We start from the raw sequence: 24430 nt of genomic DNA, 5'->3' as shown, positions 1-24430 counted from the left end.
AGGTCATGTTTGTATAGTCAACCCTAAGAGTGTATCTCCTGTGTGCCCTTCATCTTCCTAAGATAGGGTGGTATTAGATCGATGCATTTATCGTCGCACTCCTGTCTGAGTTTGTGAATCAAACGCTCCCATCGAACATTTCAGCCGCATGTTTACATCTTTGTGGCCGAAACAGTTAAGAGAGTTGCACCTGGTCAGTCTAAAGCACTGGGAAGTGTTAGGACCTTGGGGTTTGTTTGTCCTTTTTGTCTTTAGGATATTCTAGTTGACCTGCTTAATCCTAAGGTAGCAGAAAAAACTGCCTGAAGGAGAATCACGTACACAGATAAATAATGTGCCCCTCTCCAATGATAATACCTGAAGAATAAAACCCTGAAAATCCAGATACCGTGTTTCTCCTGTAAATTTTTTTTGTTTTTAGTAAAATGATCATGACAGACATCCCTATGTCTGTGTGTCCACATGCACAGACTTTGAATTAAAGCATTCGTACTGTAATTCTGCATCATTTAGTTTCTAGCTGGCTGATATAAAATTGGTCCATGGGAATTGAGGGGTCTTTCCCTACCTCTCCTTAGCCACCCATCCAGCCACTGCAGTGGGCGAAACAAGTCACTGAAAGCCATGATTCTGGTGACCCACCATCTAGAAGAAGAGCTTTGTTTTCTAATCAAAGCACTGAGTCCCTGGATTTTAAACAAAGTCAATGTCTGTGATTCTGTTTTGTTCTAGTCTGCTGGATGAGCTCCCCGAGTCAGTGCTCAGATGGGCTCCTTCTGGAAGCAGCTGCCGTAAGTCAGATGATGGCTTCTACCTTGGCCTGTAAGGTTTACGGTTCACCGCATTCTCCACTCCAGCTTTGTAGCTTTGGCTTACCCTACCCTCTCCCATTCCCAACAGGCAAGGAGGAAACTGTCAGAGTCACAGATAGTTTGCTAGAAAGGGAGTATTTAGATCATCTTTGACATTAAAGAAACCCTAGTGGCATCGTGGTTAAGAGCTATGGCTGCTAACCAAAAAGGTCGGCAGTTTGAAGCCACCAGGTGCTCCTTGGAAACCCCGCGGGGCAGTTCTTCTCTGTCCTATAAGGTCGCTATGAGTCGGAGCCAACATGATGGCAACAGGTTTAGTTTGGTTTTGGTTTGACAATAAAAAGGAGCCCTGGTTGCACAGTGGTTAAAGTGCTCGGCTGCTAACCAAAAGGTCAGCAGTTGGAACCCACCAGCTGCTCCATGGGACAGAGATATGACAGTCTGCTCCCGTAAAGATTTACAGCCCTGGAAACCCTATGGGGCAATTCTGCTGTGTCCTGTAGGGTCACTAGGAGTCAGAATCAATTCCACAGCAGTGGGTTTGGTTTTTGGTTGACATTAAAACACAAGAACCCACTGCTGATTACATTTTTTTAGATACTTATTTTGAGAATTATGCAGAGGTTTAATGATCAACTGTATCTGTTATCTCCAGAGTTAGGAATTTCTGTGTTTGTTTCTCTGTAGTTGTTGAGAGAAGATAAAGTCAACCTAAGGAAAGACTGCTTTCAATCAGTAATTTAAAAAACCAAATCATTAAACATTGGAATACTGCACAGACATGGCTTACTTTGTGACTGAACACTCAGAAAAAAAAAAAAAAAATTGAGTTGTCAAAGGCTTATTACCTTGGGATTTGGAGTTATATTTCATTAAATGTTTTTGTTTTTTCTTTCAAGTTAGCATAGACCTTTTTTGGAATTCTTTGACAGTTATTATCAGTATGAAATAGTGAGTCAATTCAGAATTACTCAAGTTCCTGTCATTTGTATGTGCATACATGGCACACAGTTCAGCCCTAATTTAACTGAGTTAGACTGTCTTATAGAAAAGAGCCAGCTCCGGCTGTCAGGCTTGCTTTTTCAGAGACAGGTAAGCAGAGAAAATCTTGTTCTCTAGGTATATTGGGCTATCACAAAGTTAGCCTTTAGCTGACTTCTCAAAGTTGGTATCTAACCTGACCCTCTAGCTAAGGTCAGGTGACATCAGTTTCCATCTGAGAGTTGAAAAGCAGAGTAAGTCATCCTACACTTCTATTTACATCCCTTCTTTGACTGTTGTTGGTAGGTGCCATTGAGTTGGTTCCGACCCATAGTAACCTTACTTACGACAGAACGACACACTGCCTGGTCCTGTGTCATCCTCACAATCGTTATGTTTGAGCCCATTGCCTCACTTCTTTGACTAGAGACCAAAATTTTCATTTCCTCAGGAAATGAAAGAGGAAGGAAAACTTAAAGAATGAATGAGTTCTAACCACCTCCATCTCCCAAGTCCCATGGTCTGTCCCAGTGTGAGTCTCCTGCTTCCTGCTTTCTGTAGTAGCTTTTCTTCAATGGAAGGAGAACAAACGAGGCATGATAGTCTCATCTGGAGGGGTGAGTTGGATGAAGACTGGATTTCTGTTTTTGTAACTGCACTGAATCACTGGGTCAAAATGTTAGTATTCCTTCTTGGCTAATACCCTCACTGCATTTTTACCAAGCCATACAATTTATGTTTTACTCAAAAGGACTGTAAGAAAGAGGGATGAGGAGATGTCTTTTTTTTTTTAATGGTCTATCTCTTTGTATCCTTCCTGTCCCTCCTGCGCAAAAAGTAACTTTTCAGTTTAGGATTAGAAAAGAAAGCCCTGGGTTGTAGACATGAATGCTGTGGTATGTCTGTGGCTAGAGATAAGATGAATTGAGTCAATCAAGAACTCTACACGGGGGGAGCAATGCCAGGTTTCTCCTTTTCAGTACAAACCACTTGGTTAAACCTACAGTTTTTGTTGTATAAAAAATGTTTTATTTCAAAAGCACAAAATGTTGAAACTTTAATATTAAGTAAAGGTTTCTTCACTTAAGTTGTTTGTGCTTAAGACAGTGAATATTGCCTGAAAATTAAAGGACTAGGTTTGCAAAAGCTTCATTCCTAAGACTTCTTTTTTTGTGAAATAAAACAGCCAAGAAGTTTGCCACTTGCACGTTCGTCTCAGTGTTAACGATAGTTTCACAAGTTTCTGTCTCTTGGGACAATAGTAATGATCCTTCATATTTCACTCTCTGACAGAGCAGGTGATCGAGAATATCGTAATTCTGTACTACTCAAAGCATTTTGTTTTATAGCCCTGGAAATACGCTAGTAAATTAAAAAACGTACTTGATGTAGTAAATGCAGATCTCGAAAGGCTGATGTTCACCCCAGCACTTCATCAGACTAGTCTACGTTTCAGGTTTATAAGAGTAAGCTTATAATGGAGGGCGCTCTTTTCTTCTTCTTCCTCTCCTACTTCAATGGTACCTCATTCTTCCAAACCTGAGACTCCTAAAGGCTTTGCAGCGTAGCTGCTCTCAGGTGGTGAAGTGCCAGGAGTCCTCCACTGTCTTCTAACAGTGATTTGTGAAGAGTCTTCCCAACATATTCAGCTCTCTTCTCTACTTGGGATATTTTGGTTAGGGGAATTGTCATCCATACCAAACTTGGGTTACCAGTCTTCACAGGACCAAAGAACAAAAGAATATCTCTAGTACGACGATACTGAATATAACTTAATCTTTTGTTGTTGTTGTTTTGACCATCTCGTCAGGACTGGGTCACTCCCAAGGGGCTCCTGGAAACATCAGTTATGAATGTAAAGAAGCAGCCCTGGCTAGTCAGTAGAGATCTGGTTGACTGAATAAGAGAATCTGATATATCTATAAATTAGAGAGGAAAAAAAATAGGTCACATAATTGCCATGGTGTCAAAAAAAAAAAAAAAAAAAGCCAAGTGTTCTTCTTCTAGCCACATTTGCCTCAGCAAATAGGTCTGGAGCTTGTGGTATAAAATTGTCGCACTCTGACTTTAATAGTGGAAGGGAATGATTGCCATTCCCCTCAGGATTTTTCCCTACAGGGAGTGAAAAGCAGTTCCTCTGCCATTCCCCACGTGGGTGGAGGTGGGCCTGGAGGGGAAGTGAAGGATTAGGAGTTAATCTTGCCAACCCAGGAGGCTTCCTAGGTTTTCCCAGCACGGACAGCTCAGCTGCTAACCAAAAGGTCGGCAGTTCAAATCCACCAGCTGCTCCTTGGAAACCCTATGGGGCAGTTATACTCTGTCCTACAGGGTCGTTATGAGTGGGGACTGACTGGATAACAATGGGTTGGTGTGTTTGTTTGGTTTGGGATGTAAATAACTTAGTGAGAAAGTAAGAGTGCTAGTGTTCGGGTCAGTGATAAGATTATGAAGGAGAAAGTTGGTAAAAACTAGTTTGTGGAGCAGCTAAAGCTCTCTGTAGCCAAATGAAAACAAGCCAGTTTTTGAGTAGTGTCTAGTTTTTGTCACTTGTATCCCACTGTTTGACTGAGCCTCTACCTTAAGCTACGTACACTGAAACGCAGCTATGTTTTAACTTCTGGTTACTAATCCTACATGTGTTTAGAAGTAATTCACGTCTTGGAGGGGCTTCTATGTAGTCTTGGGGAATTAGAGAATGCATCAGAGAGGGTACAGGGTGGCACCGCCTCCTCCCTCAGCACAATCATCGGGAAGACTAGCTATGGAGGACCTGAGGAAGGCGGCACATTCCAAAGCCAGTCATGCTAAAACCAAAAACAAACCCACGGCCGTCAAGGCGACTCCAACTCACAGGGACCCTACAGGACAGAGTAGAACTGCCCCATAGAGTTTCCAAGGAGCAGCTGGTAGATTTGAACTGCCGACTTTTTAGTTAGCAGCCAAGCTCTTAACTGCTGTGTACCAAGGCCCCAGTCATGGCTAAAAAATATGGAATTCCAGGTCATCTTTAAATATACTGTTACAATTGCAGTCAAAACATTAATTAAAATTTTACACACATATATATATGTAAAAACCCACTGTCCTCGAGTTGATTCCAACCCATAGCGACCCTATATAGTAAAGGAGGTTCTATTATGAAACACCTGTTTGTAATTAGGTAACCTTGGTGAGGTACTGGTTAAGAGATACGGCTGCTAACCAAAAGGCTGGCAGTTCAAATCCATTTGGCGCTCCTTGGAAACCCTATGGGGCCGTTCTGCTCTGTCCTATAGGGTCACTAGGAATTGGAACTGACTCCACGGCAACAAGTTTGTTTTTAACTAAGGAACCCTGGTGGTGCAGTGGTTAATCCCTCGGTCAGTGGTTCAAACCCATGGGTCAGCAATTCAAACCCATGCTCCACGAGAGAAAGATGTGGCAGTCTGCTTTGTGAAGATTACAGCCACGGAAACCCAACGTGGCAGTTCTACTCTGTTCTGTAGGTTCACTATGAGTCGGAATCCACGCAATGGCAATGTGTTTTTTATGGTGTTTTTAACTGAATTTTTAAAGGTTCATCTTTAAAAAGGCAGTATGAAATGCGTCTGGTCTTCTGTATTGTTTGTGTAGTTCTTAGTGGTTGCATCCCATGAATTAAAATCACTAACCACAATTACTAAAATTTCCTTCCTTCTGTAAGATTAAATCCATTGCTCTCGAGTCGATTCCAACTCATAGCGACCCTACAGGTCAGAGCAGAAATGCCCCAAAGGGCTTCCAAGGAGCGACGAGTAGATTTGAAGTGCTGACCTTTGGTTAGCTGCCGGATTCTTAACCATAGCACCACGAGGGCTCCTCTGTGAGATTACTGAATTGTAAACCACTCAACAAAGATTAAAAAAAAAATATTACAGTTCCTTTCATCTTGCCAAATTTGTGGGTCACTCTACTTCAGGCATTTTTTGAATGTCTTTTAAAAAGTGCTTTCTTTTAATTGTCTCATTCTTAGTTTCTTTTGGACCTGTGTGTGTATGTGTGTGTGAGAAAGGCAGGCAGACAGAACAAAGAGATGATGAGGTTATTGGGGTCTTGACCATTCTTCCCAATTATGAATGACTTGAAGAATATTTAATACTTCACAGGTGAAATAGCCCAATTTTTGGAATGCGCTCATAGTTTAGCATATGATGAAAAGCCAAACTATCAGATGCTCAAGAAAATTCTGAACCCAGGTGGAATACCTTTAGGACCACTGGAATTTGCCACTCACAGACCCGGTGTAAATGTGCGTCCTCCAGACAATCAAAAAGTAAGTAATGTAGTCCCTGGGATCCTTGCCTACCCAGTGAAGTTGTGTTAGGTCTCAAATTGAGTCTACCAACCCAGTTTCTTGCTCATTATATTTAATTCTTATTTCCCTTAACTCTACTAAAGTGTAACGATCTCAGCCTTCAGGGAGAAAGCTTGTTCAAAGTTTTTAGAGAAATGAGTAGGGTCTGTGGCCCGTCGTGTACTATGTAAGGAGGAAAGCAGCCACTGATGTCATGGGATATGACTGGGCTGAGATTAAAGGCTGCTCTGACTTCCTTAGTGAGCGCCTTCACTGGCTTTTACTGCCCGCTGTGTTTGCCTACCAGTCTGGCCACGATTTGGTGACGACAATAATACTCCCAGGTTTAACCAGATTATTTGTATGTGTTGATATTTCAATCTGTAGAAAATTTTATTTAGAATAAACAACTATCATTTTTTTTAAAAGTTACACATCCTCTTTTACTCTACCATCTTCCAACTGACTCCCTCATGCCAATTAAAAAAAAAAAATTAGAACTTGGAACAATACAAAAGAATTAAGACATTTTTTAAGAGGGTGGGGGAAACCTGAGCCTGCTGTTAGCAACATCACTGGGCAGACACCTACACGTCTGTTTCCTGCTTGACACTATCCATATGGCAAGAATAAGGTTTTTTTTTTTATTCTGATGTGTGTACAATAAGGCAGGGTCAGGATGCCATTCATTTTTAATATTTCTTATGAACTTTGGATCATCACAAGTGTTCCTGAGCCAAGAATGCAGGATGCAAACGAATGTGACTGATAGATAGGCCGCTAGATGAAGGGTGAGTCAAGTATCGGAGCACAGATGGCTCTGATTTGCTGGATTTTGTAGCTGCTGCAACTGAAGACATAAAATATCCTTCTAGTCATAAATTAGCTCTTTGGAAGCAAAACCTTGGCACCAGAGCTTTACAGCCTTCAATTAGGAGGGAAAGAAGTATTTGAATGACTGCGGTATTGACATCTGCAGGCCCACATAGTAATCATTCCTAATAGAAGAGAGTATCTGTTTGAGGAGGTTTTGCATGGCTAATTAACTACCAGTGAGAATATGTAATTTTTCCATGATCTCCTGATTGTCACCTTTCTCTCATGATACAATTACATTTTATTGTAGCAAGTGCCTCGCGAACCAATTGTCAGCACTATTTACGTATTGCAGAAGGCAGAACAAAAGTTCATGTTTAATAAAAAGCCACCGGATTTTGATCTGGGTAATTACTGAGACTGATTTGAACAGTTTTATTGACTTTTGTGTTTTTATCACTTTTGCAACAAAAGTCATTTCCTCAGCATAGTATTTCCCTGGCAATAATGGTCACTGCTTAATCCACCTCAGTTTAAGTAGTTTTTTTTCCCCTCCCTTTTTGTAATTTTTCAGTTTCATAAACTTAATTGAAATATAAAACAAGCCATTTTAAAAACTGATAGCTGTATCTTTGGATATAAAATTCTAATTATTATCCACCAGAATTTTCAGTTTCATCAAACAGAAAGAATGTTTGTTGTGAAACCATTTTTATATGCAGACAATAGAACATAAAACATTTTTTTCCAGAGAGCCTCCATCAAAAGTATTTTATTCCTTTTTTTTTTTTTTTTTTGATGAGAGCACTTTGCTTATGAGTAAAAAGAAAGCACTAAGAATAATATGCATTCTTAAGACCGTGGCTGATTCCTGCTAACGATGCGATCGGCCTGGGGGCACAAGCAGTGAGATGACCTGAGGATGGATTTCACAGCAGATTCGTATCTATTTGACAATGGCATTATTTCTCTAATATTTTAAGTACACAAATACATTTAATAACCATAGTATAAAGCATAGGTTTGCCACATGCCTCTAAAGCTTAAGCATTTGATTTTTTACTTTGAAGGCTGCAAAAACCAAGCTTGAAAATGTTCCAGGGCGAGGTACAGCAAAATCAACTGCCCTGGCCTCAGTTTCCCTGAATGATGCAAATACAGGGCGCTTTCCACACTGGATTGCTTGTGTTACAGGAATCATTAAAGACCAAAACAAGTATCAGTCACGTGGTCCCAAACTCCTCTCATGTTAGTCAGACACAATTCCCTCATCCACTAAAAAACCTACTGCCGTCAAGTCAATCCTGACTCATAGTGACCCTACAGGACAGAGTAAAACTGCCCCACAGGGTTTCCAAGGAGTGCCTGGCGGATTCGAACTGCTGACCTCTTGGTTGGCAGCCATAGCACTTAACCACTGCGCCACCAGGGTTTCCGAATTCCCTCGTAAGAAACTAAAACTCATCAGCTCTTGATGCACTCGCTATACGCGGATCACTCTGATTGTCTGAATAGTGGACGAACTTCAGATCTGTACTCTTTTGGACAAAAGTACTTCAAGTCATGGAACCAGAAAAAGTATGCAGATATGAATAATATGTCTCTATAAAAAAAAAAAATTTTTTTTTTATGAGTGTTTGTTTAATTTAAAAAAAAGTTATTTCCCTCAGTATAAGTAGTTGTGCCTTTTAAATTGCGTGTTTTTAACAAAAATACGTTTCCATTAGGTGTTCGAAAATAGCACACGCTGAGGATCTCGGCAAACTTACAGCCTCTTTTTGGAAAAGAGCTATCTCCATAGACTGGGCTTTCCTCTTCAAGTCCTCAAACACTGTTAGTCGAGTCAAATTAGAAATGAATTGTTGTTAAGATTTTGGAGACACTGATACTTTTTCCTTAAGAGCAGATCTTTCTGGGTGTTTGCCTCAACCAGACGACGGTGTGCACAGCTGACAGCACTCCCTAGTAGTTCCGGGAGCTACTGAGGACAATCTGTCACCACAGTGCCCCAGACTATTTATGCCAATCTCAGGGATTCAGCCTCCAAAATCCACCGAAGGGGACCTTTTTCACTAAGAATGCTTATTTGGACGTGAACTAAAGCTGCAGAATTGCCAGACCGGGAAACCAGCAGTACTGAAGGTCCCAGCTCATCCTCCGAGTTAGTTCCCCTTCAAGAAGCAGTGGGTCCCGTTAGCAGTCTACCAGTACCCCCTTTTAAAAAAACTGTACTCTGGATAAAAGTTCACAGAGCAAACTTGCTTCTCATCAAACAGTTAATAGACACATTGTTTTGTGACATTGGTTAACGACCCCACACCATGCCAACACTCTTCCCTTCTCTACCTCGGGCTCCCCATGGCCAGCTTTCCTCCCGGCTTCTCGTCCTCGCCCCTGGGCTGGTGTTCAAGAGTGTTTGGGGGCCATACTCTTGGGGTTTCTCCGGTCTTTGTCAGACCCGTAAGTCAGATCTTTCTTTCTTTTTTGGTTAGAATTTTGTTCTCCGTTTTTCTCCAGCTCTGTCCGGGCCCTCTACTGTGATCCCTGTCCGGGCAGTCGGTGGTGGGAGCCGGGTACCATCTAGCTGTGCTGGACGCGGTCTGCTGGAGGCTGTGGGAGTTGTGGGCCATTAGTCCTCCGGACTAATCCTTCCCTTGCATCTTTGATTTTCTTTGTTTTCCTTTGCTCCAAACAGGGTGAAACCAGTGGAGTATCCTAGACGGCCACTTATAAGCGTTTAAGACCCCAGACACCACTCACCAAAGTAGAATGTAGAACACGTCCAGTATCCCCTGTCCCGCGGCACCTGAACGCATATTGTAATGGTGCAGGCATGGGTACAACGAGCCACCCACGCTTCCTGAGTGCGGAGTAGCAGCTGTAGGTCAGGGCTACAAAGTTCACGCTACCCGACACGTCAGACAGTAAAAGTTTCTTCCCTCATTCACTCTAAATCGCAGGTTCCCCCAACAAATCCAGAGGGGAATATATTGTCCTTGGAAGTAGTCATCTCTGTAGAGCACTTAAAAGTTTACAAAATTGTTTCTTGAACTTTAGTGTTCAAAATAATCCTATGAAACTTGTCATTCAGTTATTTTTTGTACATGAGAAAAGTAAAGCACAAATTCTCCGTTAAATGCATACCTTCGGCTTAGGGATTTTGAGAAGCCCAAAAGTATCCCTGGTTTTGCGGAACAGCTGTAAGTACCCATGGAAAGTTAAATGAAGAGCACCTCATTTTAACGGCCACTTTCTGGGACAGACCACAGCTGGAGAGTATCCTATCTGATCGTGTGCGACGCCCAGGGTGTTTTCTATTTCCTTTTATTATCCTTGAGAAATAGAAAGCTTTACTTGGTACACAGTTAAGAATTAAACCTCATCATCCCACTTTATTCTTTCTTAACCATTTAAAAAGTTTCCCTAGAAATTTTCCATACACTGGATATCGTTTTACTGATTAGCTAGAAGAACCCACGGCAGCTGCACTTAACCACCCGGCCAACGGACAGCAGAGCCTGGAGGCATCTCTCTTCCAGGAAGCTGCACAGAGGGCTGAATACTTTATGCCGCAGTTTCTATCTGTATATCAGAAACCCTGCTGGGGAAGTGGTTAAGTGGTAAGGATGCTAACCAAAAGGTGGGCAGTTCAAATCCACCTGGCGCTCCCTGGAAACTCTATGGGGCAGTTCGAGTCTGTCCTGTAGGGTTGCTATGAGTCAGAATTGACTCAATGGCAACGGGTTTGGGTTTTTTTTTTTTGTTTGTATATCAGAGGCTCCTGTGGCAAAAACTGTGTTCATCAAAAGTGTCTAGCATATAGGAGGCACTTAAAAACCCAAATAAATATCTCAACTAATCCTTTCTATTGTAGAACACATTTTCACAATGATCGGTAAGCCGGTTTTTTAATAGGCTAAAACAGTGTGTTGTAGTCTTGCGAACCCCTTTGTTCCACACGAGCGGTGTGATGTTCATGTATTACCAGTGTGGCCATGGTGGAAGAGCGGCTCAGGAGCTGGTGACACACAAATTTTCCCAGTTGTTTGGGAAGGCTGGATGGTGGAAATGAAGGACCTCTGAGTGATTAGGAAGCGTGTCCAATTTGCAGGTTACTGAAAGGCACTGGTTTTGCCATCTTTTGATAGCCGGGACCTTGGGAGAAGCAGGGCGTGAAGAATGGTGCTGTGACAACTTAGACCTAGCCACAAAACACCAGCATGTTGTTCCAAAGGGGAGGAAGGAGTGAACCAGTTGGCAACAGTAGCTAAAAACTGAGAGACTACAAATTAAGGCCCTGCTCTCCCAGCCAATGTAATTCATTCAGTGTTGGCACTGGCTACTCCATTATTTCCTCCTGTGGGTTCCTATCGTCTGCCCCCTATTTAACCCATGAAAAAAAGCGATGACACACTCAGCTGCTGTAAACACGAAGCGGCCTGAGCAAGTATTTCACATAAGGACCTTCTCCATGGCTCTCGGTCTCCCAGCCTGTGTTGTGGAACCCCCCTTCCATGTCTGTGTCTACTTCAAGGTTCTGGAGAGTGAGTCGTCCCCCAGATGTCTCCCTGATGTGAAACAGAAATCGCAGAGTCATCAAGCCTGTTGTAGAACATAACCCCTGGTACTGGGACAGGGCATCAGGTGATAGCAACTGTCACTCGTCTTGCTCAAAGCTTAAGTTACCTGCATAAAAAAGTACACAACACCGCACGCTCCTTCTATACTTTCATATTAATGTAGCTCACTTCGGTGACAGACAACTCGTATTTTAATAAGAATTTAAACCACAGAGATGTACTGGATCCACTTGTAGCAAAGGCCAATCAGGAACTCATGGGTGGTTTTAAAATGTGAGTTTTTTCTGTAAAAATGCCGTTTTCAATAAGCAAGTCTCTTCAGAGAAAATTTCTAGAGTGCCTCACAGGGACACTGATATTCACTGGTCTCACCGTACTGACGAGACAGGGTCTGGGTCCTGCCAACTAGGATAGTTTTTTTTCTCCGCTGTCCATCTGTTGCTTTCTTCTTTTTTTTTTTCTTTTTCAAAGTTTGGCAAGTTTAGAATTTTCAAGAATCCATACGCGAATACATTTTTTTTTACTAGCGTCCAAAGTTTTCACTGTGTATTTTTTTTTAACTTTTATTGAGCTTCAAGTGAACGTTTACAAATCAAGTCACACTGTCACATATAAGTTTATACACACCTTACTCTGTACTCCCACTTGCTCTCCCCCTAATGAGTCAACCCTTCCAGTCTCTCCTTTCGTGACAATTTTGCCAGCTTCCAACTCTCTCTATCCTCCCATCCCCTCTCCAGACAGGAGATGCCAACACAGTCTCAATACTGTGTATTTTTGTTGCTCTCTATCAACTACCTAGGCACAGTGGTTGAGAGCTCAGCTGCTAACCAACAGGTCGACAGTTTGAATCCACCAAGCCTTCCTTGGAAATCCTATGGGGCAGTTCTACCTTGTTCTATAGGGTCACTGTGAGTCCGAATCTACAGCAACGGGGATTTTTTTTTTTTTTTTTAAATCAACAGGCTGATTCACAGAAAGTTGTAACAAAGCAGGTCGATCAGATGCAAAATAGGTTGATGGAGAAGAAAGCTCCCAGTGAGAAAAGTGCTGAGTCCCGTGCAAGAAGGAAACAGGAGCAAGATGAGGAGAAGCTGGGTGGGTTGATGAACAACCGAACTACTCAGGTGAGAGGGTTTTGTTTTTGTTTTTCCCCTTAATGCCCTTTGGGAATAAAGACGTTTTCTTTTCTCCTGAGGGCCAAGGTTATATGGTTTTGTTAAAAGAATAGGACAGAAAATATCCTACCCAGTAGGTGATAAAATCAAGGCAGCCGACACCAGTTACCAGACAGGAGGGTGGTAAGCACGTCTGCCCACGGATCTGCCTTCTTTCTTTATCCTAAGAATGTAACGAAGTGCACTTCGATTTTGTGTGCCACCTGTGACGTGTTATCTGGTGGCCCAGTGGTTAGGAGCTTGGCTGCTAACCAGAAGGTCGGCGGTTTAGGTATTTTCACTGCAGTTCTACAGGTTTCAGCATGTTTTGTGGATTGATACTACTTACGGGTGGGTATACTGGTGGGCTACTACTTGGTTTTTTGGAGCTATTAAAAAATGGTGTTTTTTGTTTTTAATTTTGGTTTCCAATTGCTGACAGAATAAAAAGTTTTAAGTGTTGACCTTGTATCTTGCAACATGTGAAACTCATTTCTTAGTTGTAGAGTTTGGTTTTTTTTTAAAGATACCTTGGGATTTTCTACATAGAAAATATCTGCAACTAGGAAAAGCTTTATTTATTCAATCAGGGGAAGTCTTATTTATTCCACTATGTGTTGCCTTTTTATTTCTTTTTCTTGCCCTATTACACTGACCAGGATTTCCAGTACTATATTAATAGGAGTGATAAGAGTAGACACTCTTGCCTTGTTCCTGATCTTGGGAAAACGTTCAGCCTTTCATTATTTAGTATTATGTTAACTGTAAAACTTTTGTAAATGTTCTCTATCAATCAAGCTGAGGAAGCGTCCCTTCTGTTTCTAGTGTAGTGAGAGCTTCCAGCGTCAATGAGTGTTCAATTTTGTCAAATGCTTTTCTGTATTAACTGATGTGATCACGTGGCTTTTCTTGTTTAGACTAAGATGGTAGATGACATTCAGTTTTGAATACCAAAACACTCTTACACTCCTCAAATCAGCCCTACTTGGTCATGGCATATTATTACTTTTATACATTGCTGAGTTCATTAGTATTTCGTTGAGGACTTTTGCATTTGTGTACATGAGGGCTGTCAGTCTATCGTTTTCTCTTTTTTCCACTGTCTTTGCCTGGTTTTGATATCAAGGTAACGCTGGCCTTCTCTAATGACTTGGGAAGTCTTCCTCCCAATTCTATTTTTCTGAAGGAAAATGTGCAGAATTGGTATTATTTCTGCAGTAAATATCAGAACTCACCAGTGAAACATTTGAACCTGGGTATCCCCCCCCCCAGGAAGTTTTTAACTATGAATTCAGTTTCTTCAACAAGGCTATTCAGATTATCTGTTTCAGGACATACTTTTCTGCTAAGAGCCAGACAGTAAATATCTAGGCTTTGCAGGCCATACAGCCTCTGTCACAGCTATTCAGCTCTGCACCATAGCAGGAGAGCAGCCCTACATCAACAAATGAGTCTGGCTGAGTTCCAACACAACTTATTTATGGCACTAAAATTTGATTTTTAAGTGTTATGAACTATCTGATTTTTTTCCTAACGTGTTAAGAAGTATAGAAACCATTTCTTAGGTGGTGGGCTAGATTTGGCCTGCAGAACACTTTACCAACCCCTGATATCTTTCACCTTGTGTTAGTTTGGGTAACTTGTAGGTTTCTAGAAATTGGTGCATTTCATCTAAGTTGTCAAATTTATGGGCTTAGAATTGTTCATAGTATTCTCTTATTTAAACACTTAAATGTCTGTTGGGTCTGTAGTGAGGTCTGATTCATTCCTATATTAATAGTTTGCGTTTTCTCTTTTGTCTTGCTAGAGGTTTTTTTTTATTTTATTGGTCTTTTCACAGAACCAAGTTTTTTGTTAGGTTGGTATTTTTATATTGTCAATTTCATTGATTTCTGCACTTTATTCCATCTTTCTGCTTGCTTTGGATTTATTTTTCTCTTTCTAGCTCTGGAGGTAAAATTTAGATTACTGATTTCAGACTTTTCTTCTTTACTAAATAAATATTTCACATTATAGATTTCCCTCTAAGCACCGCATTAGGCATATCTGGCATTTTAATACGTTGTATTTTCATTTTTGTTCAGTTCAATAAATTTTCTTATTTGCCTTTGAGACTTCCTCTTTGACCCACTCAGAAGTGTGGTATTAGATTTTCCAGTATTTGGAGATTTTCCTTTGGTTTCCTTCCTTCAGCTTGATCTGGGTTTGTTTTCTTCTCTTTCTAGTTTAGGTGGAAAGTTAAGCAATTGATTTGCCCTCTCTTTTTTTCTAATATAAGCATTTAAGGAGCCCTGAGGGCGCAGTGGTTTGCGTGTTCTGCTGCTAACCCAAGGGCTGGCAGTTCAAACCTACCAGCAGCCACCCGGGAGAAAGACGCGGCAGCCTGCTTCCGTCGAGACTCACAGCCTCGGAAACCCTGCGGGCAGTGCTGCTCCGGCCCACAGTCAGTAGGAGTTGGAGTTGACTTGATGGCAATGAGTTTCCTAACCTGTTTTGATATGTTGTATTTCATTTCACTCAGTTCAAAATATTTTATACTTTTCCTTCAGATTTTTTTTTTTTTTTGACTCCTGGTTCACTTAGAACTATTTTCAAGGGTTCGAAGACATTTCTGTTACCTTCCTGTTACTGATTTCTACTTTAATTTTATTATGGTCTGAGAACATACTTTGTACAGTTTTGTTTTAAATTTGTTACGGTTCGTTTTATGCCCCCAACATTTGGTCTATCTTGGCGAATATCCCAATTGCACTTGAAAAGAACATGTATTCTCTGGTTTTGGGGTGGAGTACCCCGTAAGTATCAGTTACCTCCCACTGGTGTCTGGTGTTATTCTGTTCTTCATATCTTTGCTGATTTTCTGTCCAGTAGTGAAACTGACTATTGACAACACGGTTTTCTAGTTGGGAGGGTGCGGGGTGCCTCTCTGATGTTCTTTCACTCCTTTATTGCACAACAGGGCTTCTCAGCAGCAATTCTCCCCACATTCTCTCCAGCCACTGAGGAAGCAGAACGTTCTCTCTCTGCCGATGTTTGTTTACTGCAGGTGGGATGGCTGACAGGGCTCTACCGCAGTCTCCACACTGCCTGCTGAGGAGGAGGGCCTCGGCTCTGCCCTCCCGTCTCCATATGGGGAGTGAGAGAGACGTGGCCTCAATAGTGTCGGGTGGGAATGGCTGACAGGACTCCGTCTATCTCCACAACGCTCAGTGGGGTGAGTGCCACCTTGTTAGTGTGGAGGTGGTCAACAGGACTCTGCCCCAGTCTCCACGGTGCCCAGGGGGAAGGTGCAGGAGAGCTGCTTGGTTCGTGCAGGCTGGTGCTGGTCGACTGGGCTTCGCCCTACAATTTCCACAGCATCTGGGGTACAGCACGTATAGTCAAGACTTCTGTCCTGTAGCGCTGTCTTCTCCTTGGTCCTCTGGTTAGAGAAAGCAGGCTTTCATTGAACCTTTTACCTGTGCATATTGGTATTTCCAGACTGTAGGCTACCTTATGACCCAAGCCAGAATACATAGGAGGCCCCAGAAAAAAAAGGGCAGGGGGGGAGGTTTTCACAGCTGGATCATCCCTTAGTCCTGACGACCTCAGTTTACCTTCTCTACTTCAACTCTCAGAGTGAGCTGATAGTTGCTTTTGTTGAGAGTTTTTAGTTGTAGTTAGCAGGAAGAATAAGGAAGAATGCACTGACTCCATCTTCTCCGTTTGTTCCATCCCTTAATCCTTCCCATTTCTCTGAGACTCCAGAGACGCAGGTTAGGATGCTTTATCCTGGTTTTCAGTAACTGAGGCTCTGTTCATTTTTCAAATCAGTCTTTGTCTTGTTGTGTTTCCGTCTGGGTATTTTCTCTCTCCTGGCCTCAAGGTGGTTGATGGATCTTTTTCAGTGGTGTTAAATCAGCTGTACATTGTCTCCAGTGGATTTTTCATTTCTCTGCTGATATTCTACTGTCAGTTCACTAATTATGTTCAACTTTGCTTTTAAGGCCTTGAACATATCTATGTATATGTTTTATTGTCCTTGTCTGTTAATATACCGCCTGGGTCTTCTCTAAGTCTGTTTCTATTGGTCATGGATAGAATACTTTTCTTCTGGTTGTAGATAACATTTTCCTATGTCTCATAAAAAAAAAAAAAATAGGTGTGGTAATTAAAAAAAAAGATTCTTAGGTTTACATAAAAATTGGGCAGAAAGTGCAGAGTTCCCATATACCTGTCTTCCCCCGCAGTCTCTCCTGTTAACGTCCTCCATTAAGTGTGGTGTATGTCTTACAATTGATGAATGCATGGTTCTTATTATTAACTAAAGTCCATAGTTTAGATGGGAGTCCCCAGGCGGTACAAACGGTTAAAGTGCTCACTGCTGAGTGATTGAAAGTTCAAGTCCACCCAGAGGCACCTCAGAAGAAAGGCCTGGCAATCTAGTTCGGAAAAATCAGCCATTGCGAACACTCTGGAGCGCAGGTCTACTCCGACACACGTGGGGTCGCCGGGGTCAGAACTGACTGGACAGCGGCTGGTTTGGTGTTTCGGTTTACATCAGGGCTCCCTCTGTGCTGCACAGTCCTGTGGGTTCTCACAAATGCGTGACATCGTGTGTCCACCATCTCAGTGTCATACATGATCGTTTCACTGCCCTAAAGATGCTCTGTGCTCCAACTGTCCATCCCTCTCCCCCAGACCCCTGACAGCCACTGATATTTACACTGTCTCTGTAGTTCTGCTTTTTCCACAATGTCACACATTTAAGTTCCTCCAGGTCTTTTCGTGGCTTGATGGCTCATTTCTTTTTATTGCTGAATAATCTCCACTGTATGGATGTAGCAGTGTTTATCCATTCACCCTCATGTCTTGGTGGTTTCCACTTTTTTGGCCATTTTCAGTAACCTGTTTTATGTCAACGTCTATAGTGATCGATTTGTACCTATAGCTTTCCAAAAGGTCTGTCACAATATGCCCCCCGGGGCAGTTCCTCTGGCTGTGGCAGCCTCGTCCTATTCCTAACACAGAGCAGAAACAATGAGTTTCCACAGTACGCAAAAACTGAGTCACTATTCTAACGACAGATAACCAAAAGCTTTCTATAAAAATGACTTACTCCCATAAAGATTAAGCCCAGTTTTTTATCTTGCCAAGAAATGCCAGTTTTCAATATTCTATCCTATTTTTAGATTAAAAAATATGTACACAATGTAAAGCCAACTAGAAGAAACACTTTCCAAAATATGCAGTTAGATGTATATCATTTTTATCGCTAAAATCTTATTCACATTATAAATTACTTAAGAGATGACCTAGCTCACATGGTTTAAAAGAACCAGTAAGACCAACCAGGTTTGGTTGCTGGATGCCAGTAAGTGCTTTATAAAACTCTAAAATCCAGGATTTTCTACCTAAAAACTAATTTACCAGGAAAAATTAAAAAATGCAGAAAACCTTGATCATGCCATATAACAAGTTTTATGTAGCATTTTCATAGAGTACATAAAATAAAAACCTGGATAACTCAACAAACTCTACATGTATTCTTCCATAGGAAACTACACGGAGAAGACAAAAATATGAGCCTCAAGAATACCTGAATGAAGTAAAAAGTTCCCTGCAAAAATCTAGCTGTATACAACCCCCAAATCCATTTTATGAGTACCATCAAGATTTTACCAGTCCAGACATAAACAACAAATCAAGGTCTCCAGATTGGTATACAGACGATGTTGGCACAGGGGTCACAGAGTTAGAAAGTTCTCTAGGACTTTGGCCTGCAATGTCCCAGTTTACCCTTAGTGAAGAGACAAAGACAGGTGTGTATTTTTACAGCTTACTCATACTTTTCCTTTTGATGTTAATATTTCTTGCTTTATATTTTCTCTGAAGATCTCAAATAAAAATCCTTTTGGTAATTTTCAAAGATTCCATTTCTTCACAAAAATGTTGCATTCTTATTTCAGGGCTTCCTTCCAGACATTTTCAGCATAATTGGCTTATAAAAAGAGAGAATTCATTTTAACAAAGCAAATTTTTGGACGCTGTAAAAATAAAATTGCTTTATACTACGAAAGGTGTCATGTTACAGATTGGAAAATACTCCTGTGAAGTTTCAGCTCACCTAGGAAATCTGGGAAAATGGCTGACCTTTTTTTGATCAAGGGGGCAATTTGAAAATTATAATGTCACAGATACAATTTATCTTATGGAAAATTTTACTACCCTTTTAATACACAGAATAACAGAAACTTTAAAAGTTTTAGATAAGTTGATACGCTATATAGATATCCATCTTGTAAAACTCATTAGTAAAAGCCAGACACACTCTATCAAATGGGATGAGTGATTTTCTTACCTTACTACAATATGGACATTCACCAAATATGATGTTGAAACTCTGTCTACTGGTCAGCAGTCCTCTCAACCACTGAAAATATTAAAAAGAGAAGGAAGCAGTGTCAGGATGATAACGGACAGTCCAACCAGCATTTCTTTCCTTTTGGAATGTGTTGTTTTTAATCCAGAAGATCAACAACCTTCCTTATTAGGCTTTGTAAAAAGAGGGGTGCATTTCTTAAGCCAATACCAGACTCTTAATACGCTGGGTAACAAAACGAAATCGGCATGGGATTCAACGTGCAGACTGCTGGTTTTTGGTCAAATTATGGGCCCTTTTAAGAACTTGATGAAGGTTTATGCACCTTCTCTACGCCCACAATGAACACACACAAAAGTCACACATAGAGTTCCGTGGGGTTTATACACCTTCCCTAAATCCATTAAGCAGGAATTAAGCACCTCTGCTGTAAAAGGTATGAAGGGCTCTTAAAATTTTAGGTCTTAATTCTGGCCTTTCTTGAATTGCCAACAGTGGGTTAAACCTCAATCCATAAATTACTTGAGGCAGTGGCTTAAGAAATTAAATGAATATTCATTATTATAAAAGAAAGCCCATGTTCCCTTAGAGTATCCCTGTAACTGGACCTGCTATTTTATGATCTTATATAAAGTACATTGTGTTTCAGTACCTAAGTTCCCCATTGTTCAAGTGTAGATAATACGAACTGCTATCTCTCTCAGTAACCACGGAAATGAAGAGGTGATGTGGATGACAGAGAAGCCACAACCTGAAAGCACCACACGATGCACAGTGTTTAATGTGCTGACCCACCTGTAATTAAGCATACATCAGCTGTGCCCCACAACCCTTTCTTTAGAGAGCATATGACCAAAGACAGGGATGAAAGCAGCCTTCACACGCAGTAAGCAAAAAGCAAATAAAACGGTATCGCTTAAGGGTGCTGGGAGACGTGCAGATGACAAAAAAGCCTTCTCCCCAGTATCAAAAGCAGGATTATGGAATCTATTCTACGCTTCAATCTAGCCTGGAAAGTAGTTTCCCTTTCTTGTCACTGCCACTGCTCCCCACTTGGATGAGTCTATAGAGTTTGCGTGGTGGTTACTTGAGGTACTCATGGAAAGATTCCGCTGCACAGCCCATTGGATTTGTCATGTGTCAGTGAGCTCAGCCGTGAATATATTCTGGACACATTTCTCCCCTTCCTGGATACTAAAAGTGGGGACATTGCTTCGCTCACTGATAACCACATAAAGAAATGAAGCACACGGTCGTCTGCAAAAAACTGGTGAAAGGACTGACTGGCAAAAAAGGAGATGGCTATTTACTAAAAGCAGGTTTCATATTCTGTGTATTTCAGGTATGCATATTTTCTGTGTTAAGTGCTGGCTGAAAACAGCGTTGCTGGGGTTATTTTTAATTTCGTTTTACCTCGTATAAGCATAGCTGATGGAAAGGCTGTCCACACTGGGGATTATCACACACTTGGTCAGGAATTGCACCATCAAGTTGATAAGCATAGCAAATTCCACAATCCATAGTGAAATCCTTCCAAAGAAAATAAATATTTGTAAACATGTTTAAAGCACACAAGGTGAGGTAAGGAAGAGTAAATAATATGGTATCACCTGTATTAAATTTTTATAGATACACGTTTTTATGAAGAGAAATAATGCCCATTATTTTACCCTTTGGTGACCAATTATTTTTTGCTTTGAATTTTTTGCCAATACCATGTGATTCCATTAATGGAGTATGCTGAACCACTGGCATGTCTGAATTTTTGGTACGTGCTATGGACATAAAAAAAAAAAAAAATTTTTTTTTTTTTTTTATGGATCTTTTTTTCTTGCTCCCTCCTACAAACCATTTTATTCTACCCCAGAGTCCCCACTGGAGTCTATTGGTACGTACATGTAATAAATTAAAAATTTTCTATTTTTCCTACCAAAAATTCAGCCACCTCGTACCAAAAAAACCAAACCTAGTGCCGTCGAGTCTATTCCGAATCATAGCGACCCGATAGGACAGAGTAGAGCTGCCCCGTAGAGTTTCCGAGGAGCACCTGGTGGATTCGAACTGCCGACCCTTTTATTAGCAGCCATAGCACTTAACCACTATACCACCAGGGTTTGCGACACCTCGTACAATACCCCGTAAAGACAGCAGTTTGTGGCACACGCCCGTTTCTTCAGTTTCACAGGGTTGTACAGTCCCCTGCCTTGTGGCACCATGCACTGTCAGTGGTACAGCAGCTTCCCAATAAGCCCCAAACCAAAACTCGTCAAGTCGATTCGAACTCACAGCGACCCTATAGGACAGAGTAGAACTGCCCCACAGAGTTTCCAAGGAGCGCCTGGTGGACTCCAACTGCAGACCTTTTGGTTAGTAGTCAACTCTTAACCACTACGCCACCAGCCCCCAGAGGCTGAAAAAGTTCATAGTCACTATACGTACCGCCGGGCACAAAAGGGTTAACTATTGTATTTAACTGTAAAAGACAGGAATTGACACTGGTCCAGTGGTTAAGAGCGACAGCTGCTAACCAAAAGGTCAGCAGTGGGAATCTGGCAGGTGCTCCTTGGACACCCTCTGGGGCAGTTCTACTCTGTCCTGTAGGGTCGCTATGAGTCGAAACCAACTCGATGGCAATGGGTTTGGGTTTTCCCTGGTTTTAGTGATCACTGAACTGTTGAAAATCCTGCAACTAAAAGAAAAAGATACCATTTTAGTAGTCTAGAATCTTAGCAGCTTTGTTAAAAATCAATTCTAAGTTTATTATTTGGGGAATGGAGTGACGTCTTATTAATTTTGTAAAACTATACCACCTTCCTTGACAAACACTTATATTGAACTACTGAGAACTTGACTTCAGTCATGTCTATGCAAACAGTACAGAAAATCCAAATATCTCATGAGCTTCTCTGAGCCTTTCCCATTTTTAATAATAATAAAGATGCCCGTCATTAAACACTTGACTGAAAACCATTGAAAGAAAGCACACTTATAACCGCCAAGGTTAGTAAGCTCTCTGATGCGACTGCTGCTTGCCGCTTAGAAGTCTGTTACGATACCGCCCCAGTTCTCTCCCTTCTCAGCCTCATCTTCTTTGGTACCTAGAGAAGAGCACTGAACGCTCGCCATGCAACACTATCTGGACTATCCAGGCACAGACAGAACAACTTACAGATTTTTCCAGGACACCACGAGCTGGAAAATCAATTTCTAAGACATCTTTCAAGTTTTGTAACAGAGTATTTTCTGGATCCCTGAAAGAATGAAAAAAAAAAAAAGCATTTCTGCTGTTCAATTTGTGAAAGCGTACTAAAGTTAACAATTATATTTCCAAGATACGTACCACAAATGTATATTCCTGCTTAGTTTTAGTCCCAGAGGCTTTACCACTTCGGATATTAAAAAAAGGAAAAAAATTAGTAATTTAGTAAAAATTTAGTAAAAAAACAGTAATTTGTAAAGCCACATTCGGCACAGAATTAGCTTTTTAACTACTGAGAAAATCCAAATCACATATAAAAAAAAAATATTATGTATTAAAAATTCACAAAGTTATACACAGCTGAGAGCGATGAGATATTTCATTTAAAATAACTGTGATTAATATATTATTTTAGAATAATTATTTTAGCAGTATTAGACAAAAATTTTATGATTCTTTTAAAAACACTTAGATCTGAGGTCTCCTACCATGGTCGGCTCCGAGAAAGCGGCACTCAGGAAGCATAGTGGGGTGCCTGGGGTCTACCTCTATATTTATTGAAGTATTATTTCCTAGAATTAAAGAAGAAGATTAAAGTTTTTAGAAATCAAACAGTTCATCAAATCAACAAAAAATAAATAAGCGTCTGAGTAAAGATTTTTGCAATTGTGATTATTACTAAAGATTCAGGGATTCCAAGTTTTAAAAAACAGCTGAATTATTAGTTAATATAGTTAATTTAGATTGGAATTCTGGTTAAAATTCTATTACAGTAAAGCTTGAATAAAATTTCTCTACTGAGCGGATAAATCAAAGGTCTTCAGTGTAAAAAATATCACCACAAGCCGTAAGTTTAAGAAGTAATGGTCTAAATTACTTTTTATGGCTTACTTTTCATAGAACCGTGGTCAAACGTAAAAAGACTAGGAATACAATAAGTGGTAAGAGTAAACATGTTTTGCAACTCGAGTTTTATGAACAGCCAAGATCCATTTATAAAAACATTATCTGAATTCTTTTGTTCCGTGAGAAGCTTTCCCCTGAAAGTGAACAACGTTAAAATGGAAATTATTCATTTTATTACCAAAACAACCAATTACTCAATTCACGGAATCTAAGAAAAAGTTATTTCTGCTTGGCCCTAGGTTCTTTTATAAATTGCACCTGTACTGGAGTGCAGTACAGACTTCAGAAATGTTACTGCTCTTTTTTAAAGTACACATTTTAAGATCAATTTGGATTTCATTTTGTGATGAAAATGTCTTGATAAATCCCATATGCTATAGAGTAGACCTTTTGCTAAAGATTGGCAACAAAATAAATAAAATTATTACAAATTGGGCAAAAAGAGGCAATCAAGTACAGTAAAAAGTGACTACTAAGCCACTGAATGACAAAAATAAAAATTTAAAAAACGTTACAATCTCATTGGTTAACAAGTTCTTTACCATGAACACAAATCCCATATTAGCCTTTTAACAGTGTCATCTACCAATAGTTCTAGAAAGTACTTTCACTTAACAACAATGGCTGTATTAACTCATCTTTCCATTAAGTTGCTAAAAACTCGATCCTGAGAAAGCAAATGAACGCAAGGTGGGAAAAACGAGAGCTGAGAAGTAAATACAGACGAGATGAAGAAAAACCAGCCCATTTATGCTGAATGATGAAAAAGACAATAGAAGTGTACTTACTCATAACCTGTAAGAATAAAAATTTTAATAGAGCCATGAAGATAATAAACTACTGTAATTCTTCAAAGGAAGTCTTTTCATTCATAATACCTACTTGTTGCTAATTGTTCCAAACTAAACACTGTTCAGACTTTTTCAAACTAGCGAAGTAACAATACTATTTATAGAATTGCTGCATCCATATACTTTCTTCTTCTCATGTTAACGTATCGCTTTTCTCCCCCCAATAATCTCTTATGCCTAGGTGGGAACTATAAAACTTGTTGGGTAATTTGGATATAATCCACATCACAATTTAAAATGTCCCGTGGACTATAAAGCTCTCAGCAATATATCCATACGGGCTAGGAAAAAATCAGGAGAGAGATAAATGGATGTCTTGTAACCAAGTAACTACAGTATTTAACATGAGCCCAGAATACAGTTTAAAGCATCTAAAACCTTGAGAGGTTGAGCTCTAAAACTGACTTTACGTATTGCTTGCTCATAATGAAAACACAAATATATAATCATTTTAT

At 40.5% G+C, this 24430-nt stretch overlaps 2 protein-coding genes across 4 annotated transcripts in view; one reads left to right on the top strand and one right to left on the bottom strand.

The window, feature by feature from the left end:
- Positions 1 to 18616, top strand: part of VRK2 (VRK serine/threonine kinase 2) — a 95211-nt gene extending 76595 nt beyond the window's left edge. For all 3 annotated transcript variants that reach the window (XM_049870650.1, XM_049870652.1, XM_049870651.1), the window contains 4 exons: positions 733 to 791; positions 5918 to 6084; positions 12467 to 12628; positions 18195 to 18616. In XM_049870650.1, coding sequence (XP_049726607.1) covers positions 733 to 791; positions 5918 to 6084; positions 12467 to 12628; positions 18195 to 18530 — 724 coding nt within the window. In that variant the 3' untranslated portion in view covers positions 18531 to 18616. The remainder of the gene's footprint in view (positions 1 to 732; positions 792 to 5917; positions 6085 to 12466; positions 12629 to 18194) is intronic.
- FANCL (FA complementation group L) overlaps positions 18432 to 24430 on the bottom strand; it is a 77461-nt gene continuing 71462 nt past the window's right edge. Inside the window, exons 9-14 of the mRNA XM_049870150.1 lie at positions 22707 to 22790; positions 22360 to 22405; positions 22189 to 22270; positions 20433 to 20549; positions 18999 to 19070; positions 18432 to 18638 (exon numbers count right to left, since the gene is read on the bottom strand). Coding sequence (XP_049726107.1) covers positions 18603 to 18638; positions 18999 to 19070; positions 20433 to 20549; positions 22189 to 22270; positions 22360 to 22405; positions 22707 to 22790 — 437 coding nt within the window. The 3' untranslated portion in view covers positions 18432 to 18602. The remainder of the gene's footprint in view (positions 18639 to 18998; positions 19071 to 20432; positions 20550 to 22188; positions 22271 to 22359; positions 22406 to 22706; positions 22791 to 24430) is intronic.

This window comes from Elephas maximus, chromosome 26, assembly GCF_024166365.1.
Source record: "Elephas maximus indicus isolate mEleMax1 chromosome 26, mEleMax1 primary haplotype, whole genome shotgun sequence".
Taxonomy (NCBI): domain Eukaryota; kingdom Metazoa; phylum Chordata; class Mammalia; order Proboscidea; family Elephantidae; genus Elephas; species Elephas maximus.
This window is presented reverse-complemented; position numbering and strand designations above follow the sequence as displayed.